Source organism: Microtus ochrogaster, unplaced genomic scaffold (assembly GCF_000317375.1).
Source record: "Microtus ochrogaster isolate Prairie Vole_2 unplaced genomic scaffold, MicOch1.0 UNK14, whole genome shotgun sequence".
Lineage (NCBI taxonomy): Eukaryota > Metazoa > Chordata > Mammalia > Rodentia > Cricetidae > Microtus > Microtus ochrogaster.
Genome location: NW_004949112.1, coordinates 1,652,032 through 1,664,963, shown reverse-complemented (window position 1 = coordinate 1,664,963; position 12,932 = coordinate 1,652,032). Strand labels below are relative to the sequence as shown.

The following is a 12,932-nucleotide window of genomic DNA, read 5'->3' as shown; positions in this document are numbered from 1 at the left end:
GGGTGTGTGGTTTGGTTACTGCAGCCTGGGGCAGTCTGAAGAACAGTGTTGGGATTTGAGAGAGTTGGAGCTGTAGTCTGAGAATCTGCTGCAGAAGTACACAGACTCAGGATTAACTATACACTGTTAGCCCGTGTGTGTGTGTGTGTGTGTGTGTGTGTGTGTGTGTGTCTGTGTGTGTGTGTGTGTGTGTGTGTGTGACTTCTGATGGGAAAATCTTGTGTCAAGTGACCAAGAAGCACAATATGGAAGGACATTGCCACAGCTGGCTGGACAACACTGTAATCCCTGTACTTGCGAAATTGAGAGAATGGCAAGCTTGAAGCCTGCCTGGAGCACAGAGTGAGATCCTGTATAAATGTATTGTGTGTGTGTGTGTGTGTGTGTGTGTGTGTATTGCAATTACAAAGAACAAGCTATCCCCCACTCAATCCTCTTGTTGCATTTGTTTGAAACCAGAGACTAGCTCTCTCAATTAGGATGCTCTCATGTTTGCAGCAAATCCCCTGCCTCAGCTTTCAGAGTGTTGGGATTGCAAGTAGGGGCCACCAGGCCCATTCTCAAATGTCCTTTCTCTGCATCCACTGCCATTTACAGTGCACTTTTCCTTGTTATCCATGTACTGGTGAAGGAAGGAGCTCGCTGACACCCGCCTCGGCGACTTCGCCCACAAAGATCCTCTGAAGATGCGTGTTTTTGTTGTTTTATTTCTAGAAAATCTTTTCACGTTTTTATTTTATGCGTATGAGCGTATTGCCTGTATGCATGTAAGCTTACCATGTGCATGCCTCGTGTCTGTGGAGTTGAGAAGAGGTCCACAGATCCCTTGGAACTGGAGTTACAGTTGTGAGCCACTGTGTGGGTGCTGGGAACCAAACCCGGTGCTCCGGAAGAGCAGCCAGTGTTTCTGACTGAGCCCTCTTTCTTTTGACATTGTCTCACTATATAGCCCTGACTGGTCTGGAACTCATTAGGTGGACCAGGACGGGCTTGAACTCACAGAAATCCTCCTGCCTGTGCCTCCGAAGTGCTAGAGTTAAAGGCGTACTCCATCACACCCAGCAATATAATTTTTTTAAAAAGGAGATGTTACTTGGGTAGTTAGAGCGCTTCCCTAACATACGTGAGGCCACGGGTTTAGTACCCAAGTACTGCAAAAGCAAACGGAGCCAAAGCTCGCCTGGCTGGGGCCGAGCAGGGCCGGATGGAGGCCAGGAGGGAGCGAGTGCATGCCAGTTCTGGACTGTTCCAGCCTATGTTCTCTGCAGCAGACCTGGATCCCCGAGGTCCTATACTCAGAAAGGCCTGGCTGAAGTGAGGCCCGCAGAGAGCAGCCATGTGCGGGAGGGGGAGTGAGCAGGGCGGGGCCGGAATGCCTTTACCAGACCGCGCCCCAGGCGGGCACAGTTACGGTCTGCACGGATCATGGCCGCAGCGGTTCTACGGCAGGTGGGTGCGTGGCGGACCAGCGCTGGGGCCTTTGGGGATCCCGATGGGGGGCACCACTTCCGGATGGACCACCGACGTGCAGCCTTTCCGACTGGGCGTCTTTCCTCTGTGCCTCGGGTTCCGCTGCGGGACGCAGAGGCGGATGGGGCCCCTTGGAAAGCAGCACCGGCCTTTAACGGGCGGCAGCGCGGGTAGACACGGGTGGGGTGCGGGAGGTACCTGACGCGAGGATCCGTGGACCGGGAGGTCGGAAGTGAGGAGCATGGAGGAGGGCATGGGAGAAGCACAGGGTGGACTGGGCGTGAGGAAGTTTTGGCTGGGGCGTGCTGCCTGCGGGTTTTCAGGGCCGGTCCTCTTGTGTTCCTTTAGACAAGGGGCCCCGAACCTCGGGGACTTGGCGTATAACTAGCCAGAGTCTTGGCTGGGAACTGGACCAAAGATCTTATTTCTTGGAACAAAGAGCACATAAAGACGTGTGTAATGTCTGTCTGAGGCTCTGTACGTGGTTTGGTAATCTGTACGTCAAAATGACACAGATCTCCAGACAACAGTACCCAGTGCTTACAGAAGGTGCCAAGCAGCAGAGTTTTGGAGTCAAGATCTTAAGAAAACATAATTTCCAAGTAAGGACGCAAACAGTTGGGCCATACATAACTTCGGGGAAATGTTTGCTGTTAGCTGCCCTGACTCCCGATGCTCTCAGTCCAGACTTACGAATTCCTGAACAGACCTGTACATCTCCCGGTTCTAGAGACAGACAAAAATGTTGTAGACAGACACTGTCTTGGGCTATGACAGGATAGCAATCTAGGTTTTGATCGTGTGGTGGCCTTGGATGGTACAACTTTGCCATCTTGGGCCAGCCCCCGTTCTAATGGGACAGATCTGAGTTCTGAGGAAGAAGGCAGTTTTCAGAGCTAGGAGTGCCCAGTGGTGAGTGCCCACATGGGGAAATCCAGAGTATAAGGGAGACATTACTGGGGGGGGGGGGGGTGGCAAGGACTATCTTGCAGGGACTAGTTAGTCTAGATTGACATTGGAGCAATTCTTGGGTCTGAAAGAAACAGCCCCGAGACTTGCCAAGGACAATCCTAGGCTGTAGAGGGAAAACAGCCCTATGTTAGGACAGCATGTGGCTGTGCCAGGGACAGTCCTGAGGTGACAGGTTGTAATACAGGGAGCACTGGATTTGTGCAAGTCTGATGGAAGTCCAGGCTGCACTCAGAGCATCCCGGGGCTACGAGAAGACCTGGGCTGGGATTTGGTAGAGAGTGCAGGGACAGTTACCTGAGTCAGGACAGCACTGTACAGTGATCCTTCGCTGCCCTGTGAGGGAGGACGGAGCTGTGACAAGACCAAGACCAGCCCTGATCTTTGACAGACACCTGGGCTGTGTTGGGTTCAGCAGTTCAGAGCTTTCTGGGACATGAAGGGAACACCACCATGTCACACAGAACCCTGCCCCGCACACTCTCCTATATTCCCCTTTAATTTCTTTGCTTTGTCTTTCTTTCTTCCCTCCTTCCTTTCTTTTTTTCGAGACACGGTTTCTCTGTAGCTTTGGAGCCTGTCCTGGAACTAGCTCTCGTAGTTTTGGGCTGGCCCCAAACTCAGAGATCTGCCTGCCTCTGCCTCCCGAGGGCTGGGATTAAAGGCCTGCGCCACCACAGGCTCCCCTTCAATTTCTTAACTCAGCTTAACCGTTTACACTTCATCCCTGTAGCCCACCTGCCATTTTAGTTGCCCTTTTGGGCTTAAATCCCATAGTATAGGTAGGGGCGGGCTTTCTTTGAGCCAAGAGAAGACTGCTGGCCTTTGAATTGCCTCAGGAAGGTGAAGGTGGCACTTCATTGTCACCAAGGCTCTGTGGCCAGTTCAGACATTATCCCTGAACCATGTCCCAGGCTGTGTGATGTTTCTCTATCTGCTTTTTCCTGGATCTCTTTAGCTCAGTCCAGGCTCTAACTTAGATCTTCCTGCCTCAGCCTCCAGAGCCCTGTGACTATAGGTGTACACCATCAAACACAGCTTAGAGTTCTTTTTGCCTGGCTCCCTGCTTCTCCCTCTTCTCCTAGTGTTGCCCACCTGCCCTGTTATGTTTTTATTTATTTGGTGTGTGAATCTGTGTGGGGTCATGGTGCCTGTGTGGGGGTCAGGATAATGAGTCGGTTGGTTCTGTCCTTCAGTTGGCTACAAGTGGGTCCCAGGTATTAAACTCGGGTCCTCAGGCTGTGGACAGGTGGTGCCTCCATTTCTTTTCTCTTTTTCTTTTCTTTTCTTTTCTTTTTTTTTTTTGAAACAGGGTTTCTCTATGTAGACCAGGCTGGCTTTGAATTCAGAGCTCTGCATGTCTTTGTCTCTCCAGTGCAGGGAGTAAAGGTGTTCACCCCCATATCCGATTCCATCTCATTATTATTAAAATAGAGTCTTATGGCCAGATGGTGGCGCTTGCCTTTAATCCCAGCACTCAGGAGGCAGAGGCAGGTGGATCTCTGTGAGTTCAAGGCTAGCCTGGTCTGCAAGAGCTAGTTCCAGGACAGCTAGGACTGTTACACAGAGAAACCCTGCCTCGAAAGAACAAAACATAAACAAAAAGATAGGGTTTTATATAAACCAGGCTGGCCTCAATCTTGCTACAAATTCAAGGATGGCCTTGGATTGCTGACCTTCCTTTCTCTACCTCCCTGGTGCTAGGATTGCAGGGTATGTGTGCTGCCAGAGACATAAACCCAAGGGCTCCAGCATCCCAGGCAAGCATTCTACCAACTGAATAACCCCAGCCCCAAGGGCTCCAGCATCCCAGACAAGCATTCTACCACCCGAATAACCCCAACTCCATTTTTTTCACCCCTTCATCTCTGTATCTCTTTCCCGCATTGCTCAGCTTCTCCGGCTCACTGTATTAAACAAAAACATTTTTTTTGTTGCCTCCATGCTGGCTGCCCTGCCCAGGGTGGCTGTCTTTCCCCATACTATGAGTGTCTGGTGCATGGTGGCAGTGTTGGGCAAGCTTCATGTTACCACCCTGAGACACAAGAGGGTTTGCCGCTCTCAGATCACCCAGAAGCCCTCAGTTGCCACACCATGACCATGGACTGGAGCTATGGGCACAGTTGGTAAATACTTGCTGCCTGATCATGATAGCCTGAGTTTAATCCATGGAACCCGGTCGATGGGAGGGGGGAGTGCAGTGACTCCCTCTTAAAATATCATTGTTGGCAAGGCGGAGACTGGAGGGTCCCTGAGCCAAATTGGTAAACTCCAGAACACAATCATATTCCTTGTCAAAAAAACAGGATGGGGGGGCTGGAGAGATGGCTCAGAGGTTAAGAGCACTGACTGCTCTTCCAGAGGTCCTGAGTTCAATTCCCAGCAACCACATGGTGGCTCATAGTCACCTGTAATAAGATCTGGTGCCCTCTTCAGGCCAGCAAGCATACAGATAGACAGAACACTGTATACATAATAAATAAATAAATCTTTAAAAAAAAAAAAAACAGGATGGGCTGTGGGGTGGGGTGGCAAACACCTTTGATCCCAGCACTCAGGAGGCAGAAGCTGGTGGTGGATCTCAGAGTTCAAGGCCAGCCTGGTCAACAGCGAGTTTCAGAACAGCCAGGACTAGGTAGTAAGACCTTGTCTCAAAACAAACAAACAAAAAGCAGAATGGGGGGCTGGAGAGATGGCAGTGGCTAAGCACACTGCCTGCTCTTCCAGAGGACCCAGGTTCAACTCCCAGCACCCACATGGCAGCTCACAGCTGTCTGTAACGCCAGTTCCGTGGGATCTGATCCCCTCACACAGACACATAAAAACAAACAACAAACAAAAACCAGGCTGGACATCACCTGAGGAATGACATCTGAGTTTGGCCTCCGTACGCACGTCCACAGATGTCCATATGCACCCTCACATGGTGCACCACGTGCACAAACACACACACACACAGAGTCATCTTCTCTGACACACGCCTGTCATCCCAGCTCGTGCAGGGTCTAAGGCAGGAAAATCCTGACTTCAAGACTGAACTACAGAGTGAGTTTGAGTGCAGTAGGCACCTTAATGAGACCCTGTCTCAACCCCTCTCCTCAAAAAAAAAAAAAAAATAGAAGAAAAAGTACTTCCTGGCCCAGACTCATCCACATGACATCCAAGACTCACCTACTGACCGCTGGCCTTTGCTGGATGCCCTCATCTTACTGGCCACCATCAGCTCTCCCAGCAGGAACAGGCTATTATCCTTCCTGTCTTCCTCAAACCCAGGACCCGGATGCTTCTCTGTGGCCTGCAGAGAAAAGCTTGAGGTCAGAAGTCAACAAGAAGGGGCCTCCTGTTACACAACTAGTTCTGTAGGCCATGCAGCTTCAGTGAGGGTCTGCAGGGATGTGTGCCCTTCAGCCATTGACAGTGACAAGCACGGCGTGGCTGCCCATGTAAGGGCGTTCCAGCCATGTGGCTGGGGCTGTAGCCGTGCCAGCCAGTGACACATTCCTAAAGAGTAAGCACTGGGACCCCTCGCGGGAGGGAGGAGGGCTGGAATCTGGCACCTGTGGGCCTGAGGGAAGAAGATTAAGGAGGAGAAGCACTGGGTCTGAGGGAGGGGAGCAGGAGTCTGGGGCTCTGGCTTTGATGGAGAAGCACATGGCCTTTACACCTAGGCCTGAGGGAGGAGGTTTGGGGTCTGGGCTGCTCAATTCTGGGATAAGGAGGACCTATCCTTTTCTAACTCTCGTCAGATTTTGGACCCCCCAAGCCAGGAGTGTCCCCTTACCTGCTCACTGTCCCTGGTCGTTGTCTAAGCTGGTAACAAGCTGTGACCAAAGGTCTCTAGTAGAAGGCACGCCCCTGTCGACTTTGCCCTGCATGGTGGAGGGGTGGGAGCTGACTTTGCTCTTTCTGGGGATAGTCATCCCAGTGGGGACGTGGGCCGAGCACAGGGTCTGTCTAGAATGTGCTGGGACTGTGACAGAGCCAGCCTCATGGGCCTCCCCAGCCAGAGGTGGCAGCTGGGTGTCAGGTTGCCTGCTCTTTCTGGCTCTTTCCTTGGTCATATTTACTTCTCTTGCCATCCCAGGTCCAGGCCCCAAAACTTCTCCCTGTCTCCTGGTTTCTGTGTGGGTCCAGAAGATGTGTGTCTTCCAACTTCAAGGTAAAGGGGGCCCTGGGTGTAGGGGAGGAAGCCTGGGTCTGTCCGCTGTTCTGGAGGGAGGCCAGGTCTCATCTCTCTTTGACTTAGTTGTCTGCTCCCAGGTGTTGTAAAGAGATAATGCAGCATCGCTCAGAAGGCTCATGGAGCCTGGTCCTCTGTGGGGCCGAGGCTGGGGCCATGGAAGCTCTCGTCTCTCAGGCTGGGGACTCCAGGCTGCTGAGCTGCTGTCTGGTTGTTGCTTCCTCTCAGGCTGCAGACCTCCAGGTTCAGGTGACCAGGGAGCCACAGAAGAAGCCAGGCCCCAGCCAGCCATTGCTGTTTGGAAAGACATTCACAGACCACATGCTGATGGTGGAGTGGACCAAGAAGACAGGCTGGAGCCGGCCAAGGATCCAGCCCTTCCAGAACCTCACGCTGCACCCGGCCTGTTCAGCCCTGCACTACTCTCTGCAGGTGGGACCGGCTGCCCCTGTCGGCCACCCTGCTGCCTGTCTGCCCTGCCGTGAGCCTGCCCAACTTCATCTCTCTGGGACTTTGCATGCTCTCTCCTTTGTGGGTCTGTCATCTTTTCCCGAGATCACCTGTGCTCTGGGACCTAGACTAGGTGACAGTCGCTTCCTGGGATGAGCAGATCTTGGCTTTGTTGGAACTCTGTGTTCTGAAAGAAAGTGGGGTTCTCCTGGCAAAGAAGAGGAGGGACAGCTCCTGCAGACAGAGGGGCTCGGTTGGCAGACACTGGAGTCTCCGTGTGGCCCAGGAGGCCTAGGATGCCATCAGGGCCACAGCGATGAGGACCTTTGGAGGAGTCTGAACAGGGACTGACCCAGCCTGGGTATAATAATAAGACTGCCTCAGGCCCTGTGGGAAGGAATATAATTCCAGCACTCAGGAGGTTGAGGCAGGAGGCTAGCCAGGGCTATAGAATGTTGTTGAAAGACTAGCGACCTGACTTCCTGTGGCGCTCCTTCCAGAGCCTTGCCCATCTTTCTGCAGCACGGTTTCTGTTGACAGAGGCCTCCTTAGATGGTCCCCTGATGTCGGACATCTGGCTTCTTTTCATCCCTGAGACATGATAAGGAATGCTGCAATAATAGCCAATATCACTTTCTCTGAATGCAAGTGTGTCTGCCCAGTTTCCAGTCCTAGTGAGTCAAAGGGCAAGTGTGACATTTTGAGCAGCGTTACTAAACTATTCTCTGTAACGTGTACAGCTTCCACACTCACCGCCCCAGCCTGTTCCTCAGAAAGAAGCCTTGCCAAACTGCTCGAGTTCTTCCAGTGGCCGAAGAGCTTTTTGAAGTTCTCAGAATGATTCCCCCTGATTGTGTGTAAAGTCAGGGATTGACATAGTGTCTTTCTCCATTGTTCTCCATCCTGGTTTTGAGACAGGGTCTTTTTTGTTTGTTTGTTTTTTGTATTCCAAACAGGTTTCTCTGTGTAGCTTTGGAGTCTGTCCTGGAACTTTCTTTGTAGACCAGGCTGGCCTCGAACTCACAGAGATCCACCTGTCTCTGCTTCCCAAGTGCTGGAATTAAAGGTGTGCGCCACCACTGCCCGGCCTATTTATTTTTATTTTGTATGTATGAGTTTTTGCATACATAGAGTTGTGTCTGTGTATTGCTGTGCATGCAGTCCCTGCAGAGGCCAGAAGAGGGCACCCAATCCCTTGGAGCTGGAGTTAGTGATTGTGAGTCTCCATAGAGGGCCTAGAAATGGAACCTGGTTCCACTGGAAGAGCTGCCAAGCTCTTAACCACTGGGACATTATTCCAGCTCCCTAGGATAGACTTTAAAAACTATGCAGGAGAACTTTGTATATTAAATGAGCTTTTGTTTCCTTGCATGGGGTGATTTTGAGACAGGACCTCACCCTATGGGCCAGGCTCCTCCTGCGTAGTTGAGTGAAAAGGCTTGACCTCCACGGCTGCCTTGCCTGTGCTTTCTGAAGTCTCCGTCAATCTGCCTTTCTCCGTCTCCATTTGTCTCTTGCTATCTGGATGCTGAGGGACCCAGCCCTGAGCACCTCTCCCCTGCCTGTCCCTGCAGCTTTTTGAGGGCCTGAAAGCATACAAAGGCAGAGACCAGCAGGTACGCCTCTTCCGGCCGTGGCTCAACATGGACAGGATGCTACGTTCTGCAAGGCGCCTCTGCTTGCCAGTGAGTGTCCAGTCTGCCCTGGAAGGAGAGAGGGTAGAGGGTGGCTGAGCGAATCTGGAGCCCTGACTCCTACGGGATCCACCCAGGACTTTGACAAGCAGGAGCTGTTGGAGTGCATCCGCCGGCTCATTGAAGTGGACAAAGACTGGGTTCCCGACAGCCATGGGAGCAGCCTCTACGTGCGGCCCGTGCTGATCGGGAATGAGGTGGGCATTGCCGTGGGAGCTGCTGGTGTGGGGCCCTTCACATCCGCATCGGCATCAGGGGAACGCAGAGGCTGAGCCTGGACCCCAGGCTCTGAGGGAAGGGGGTGGGCCTAGAGCTCCTAGTCTAAGGGAGGAGGAGGCTGGAGTGTGGACCCTTGGTCTGACACTGTCCCTATGCCCATCATAGCCCTCGCTGGGTGTTGGCCTGGTCACACAAGCCCTCCTGTATGTCATTCTTTGCCCCGTGGGCTCCTACTTCCCTGGAGACTCCATGACCCCTGTCTCCCTCCTGGCTGACCCCACGTTCATCAGAGCCTGGATGGGTGGGGTCGGTGACTACAAGGTCGGGGGGTAAGTAGTTCCCCACATCCGTAAGTAGCTGTGCCATGGCAGGGGTGGGGGGTGCTGTGGAAGGGTGAGCTGTACCCTGCGTGCAGCCATCGTACTCCACATGCTTCTTGTTTGGGGCCGGGCCTGGTTCTGGCTTGGAGAGCCATTGTCACTGGCTCTGTGGTTGGGCCCTGGGCTTTGTGTCCTGTGTCTGACACTGACCATGAAAGGAGCATGGGATGTGTTCTCACGGCAAAGGAGCTCAGAGATGGGAGGGTCAGCCAGAAGGTCGAGCCCCTCGAAACCTCTAGAAAGCAAGATTCCCTTAGCTCTTCCTTCTGTTCCCTGGTACCTGTGCTGGGTGGAATCTCCTTTTATAGCTCCCTGCATTCCTCGGGCCTCAGTCCCTATGCGTCATGACCCTCTGGACCCACCGTGCTGTGTTGCTGAAAGCCAGCAAAGGTGGCTGAGTCTCCTGAGGTCAGGTCAGGTGCTGGCTACTGGCATATTGGAATGAGGAAATGTGGCCACACAGGCAGGGTACTCAGGTCCTCTCAGAACCTCCTGACGTCTTCCTGGTGTCAGGCCCTGTGTTGGCTGCAGCTGGTACACAGATAAGGCCAAGCCAGTCCCACCCCCCGAGGGCTGCTGGGAACTCTAGTGAGGGTTCACAGAGTCCTGTGGAAGCTCCATGTAAGAGGTGACACTTCATTTTTGGTTTCTTGGCTATAGCGGTAGTAAGAGAAGCCAGGCATGGTGGCATATGGCCATGTATGCTATGTAGTCTTGGTGCCTCCGTCGGCTGAGGCAGGAGGACTATACAAGGGAGCTAGCGGGCAAGGATCAGCAGTAGAGCCCCTGCCTCAGATCCCCCAGAGAGGGCTTGGAGAGAGAGTTCAGCAATAGAGTATTTACTTAGTACCCCGCTACCCTATCATTTTCTAACTCTGGGCCCTCATAAATGGGCTGGTGGGACAGGATCACGGTTGGCACAAGGGAGACAGACAAGACCAGTTTTTGCACAAGGCTCAGAACGTGGCTTGGGCTCCTGTCCTGAGACAGTGGGAGCCCTGGGTGATGTAAGAGCTGAAGCCTGGGGTGGGTGACACACTGCAGGTCAAAACAGGGCAGAAACCAGTGTGGGGGTGCACAGCTGTAACCCCAGCACCTGGGAGGTCAGGAACTCAAGAGTAACTTCAGCTCATTGTGCTTTGGAGGCCAACTTCTGCTACCAGAGACCCTGGCCCCAGACCAGCTGGGTGTGGTGACAGCCTTTAATCCCAGCAATGCAGAGGCAGAGCCAGCCTGGTCGACAGAGTGAGTTCCAGGACAGCCAGGGATACACAGAGAAACCCTGTCAAAATACACAAAACCAAAAAAGGAGAGTAAAGTGAGTCAAACCACCGGCACCACCGTGCCTGTAGTTTCAGGACTTATTGGCGGGGAGAGGAAAGACTGAGAGGCAGGAAAGGGGGCACACCAGCCCCACAGGGCCCTAACTTTGACCCCAACTGCTAGCTAAGAATTCTGTCTTGTGGATGTGGGAGCCCTCCCAGGAAGGCTGTGGGCTGGGAAGGAGACTCCTCCTTGGCTGTGTTTGGGGAGTATGGAGGGTCTCTGCCCAGTCTGACCAGGCTGCCCTCTAGGAATTATGGGCCCACTGTGGCCCTGCAGCAAGAAGCCCAGAAGAAGGGCTGCGAGCAAGTCCTCTGGCTGTACGGGCCGGACCACCAGCTCACCGAGGTGGGCACCATGAACATCTTCGTCTACTGGACTCACAAGGACGGGGGTGAGCCTACCCATGACCCAACCCACACCCTGTATGATGTCCTGCCCAATTCCTACTGGGTTGCAAGGTTGCAGGGTCCTGGGCAGGTTGCTTCTAAGAGAAAGAGAAGGTCATTTAAGGGTGGGAGGCAGTGACACCCATCTGTCATCCCTGACTTAGTACTGGAGCTGGCAACCCCCCCACTGGATGGCATCATTCTGCCTGGAGTGGTTCGACAAAGCCTGTTGGACCTGGCTAGGACCTGGGTAAGGCTTGTGTGGCACCTGCCCCTCTTCTTTGGGTCCGTCTGTGGACCTGTCTTTCCCAGCAGCCTTAGGGGGGCAGTGATGCTGGTCTGCAGCAGGGCGGGACTCCCGGGACTGAGAGTTTCTGCCCCTTTGTTGTGCAGGGTGAGTTCCGCGTGGCAGAGCGCAAGGTCACCATGGAGGAACTGAAGCGGGCGCTGGAGGAGGGCCGCGTGCGGGAAGTCTTTGGCTCAGGCACCGCTTGTCAGGTCTGCCCAGTGCATCAAATCCTATACGAAGGCAAGGTGAGCCAGAGCTGCCAGTGTAGGTGGGAGAGAAAGGGGGAGTGCCCATCCTCACGGCTTTTTTGCCTCAGCAACTCCACATTCCCACCATGGAGAACGGGCCGGAGCTCATCCTGCGCTTCCAGAAGGAGTTGAAGGCTATTCAGGTGAGCTCGGGATTGGCAACGCTGATAATGGTCCTGCCCCCTCCTCCAATGCCTGTGGCCAGAAGCACGGGCATTTTCCGTGCTTCAGGAGACTTAGGCCCCTTTCCTCGAATCTCTGTGGCTCTGCATCTGAAGAGAGAACCTCTGTTTTCATGAGCCTTGGGGCCATTGACCACAAAAATGAGCCTCCCACAACTCCCTGGGGCCATGGGCTGCCCCTTTGGCGTGATAAGCCTTCCTCCCAAAAGTCTCTGGAGCATTACCATTCTTGTGAGCCAAGAGAGCTTCCAAAAGACCTCTGGGCTCATTTCCCAATGAGCTGGACCCGAGGTGACGGGTATCCTGGCCCCGTGTTGGTGCCTAGCACTCCATAGTTAGCTGAAAATGCCTTTTCCCAAGCGCCTTCAAGGCTGTGCAACTCCCTGCCTTGCTGTCCTTCTGGACTTGTGGGCGGGCCTCCGGGTCTAGGACTACACTTCCCATAAGACCCTGGGGCTCAGCTCTGTGAGCTGTGAGTTGCGACGTTCCGGGACCTGCTGGGAGTTTATAGTGCAGCTGCCTGAAAGCAGCAACTCGGTTGTCTGCAGTACGGAGCCAGTGCCCATGATTGGATGTTTCCGGTGTGACGCAGCCGGCTGTGCCTTCACGGGTTGGATCCGCGGGTCCTCGCCTCCCAAAGACTCATGAGCAGTGCAATAAAGGTCTGGCCGGACACCTGGGTCTCTGGCGCCCTCACGTGGCCGCTGTGCCCCAAAGCCTTAAGGGCGGGACCCTGACTATTTGAAGCCCCTCAAGTGTTGGGTCTCAGGGTTGAGCTCCCCAGCTGCTCCGAAGGGGGACCTTGGCATATTCTCTGTCTCCGTTCTCAGGCCGGATCCCCCGTGCTCTCCATGATGCATTTTTCCCTCTCTGTACGTGCTGCAATTTTGAAATAAAATGCCAAAGAACAAGACATTGTCATGTTCAAAGCGCCTCCCTGGGATCCTGGGGGTTCAGCACATTTCATCATCAGGGACCCAGCTTGGAGGCGTCTCTGACCTGAGGGTCCCTTCTGTACTTTAGTATCGAAGCCCGTTTACTGAATTCTCCCTGCACTCCTGTCTTGGGTGTAGCCTCACAGTAGTCTCACGGGATCTCTTAGGATCTTTTCCCTTCTTGTAGGACATTGGGTGCCCAAG

At 53.7% G+C, this 12,932-nt stretch overlaps 1 protein-coding gene across 1 annotated transcript; it reads left to right on the top strand.

Moving 5' to 3' along the window:
* The first annotated feature begins 1,365 nt into the window (after window positions 1-1,365).
* Window positions 1,366-12,717, top strand: Bcat2 (branched chain amino acid transaminase 2). Its single transcript, XM_005366787.3, has 11 exons — window positions 1,366-1,449; window positions 6,524-6,598; window positions 6,848-7,051; window positions 8,644-8,754; window positions 8,841-8,960; window positions 9,148-9,311; window positions 10,937-11,079; window positions 11,239-11,324; window positions 11,468-11,608; window positions 11,680-11,754; window positions 12,342-12,717. The coding sequence occupies exons 1-11, from the start codon at window positions 1,426-1,428 to the stop codon at window positions 12,378-12,380; spliced, it is 1,182 nt and encodes a 393-aa protein (XP_005366844.1). The 5' UTR covers window positions 1,366-1,425; the 3' UTR covers window positions 12,381-12,717.
* The last annotated feature ends 215 nt before the right edge of the window (window positions 12,718-12,932 follow it).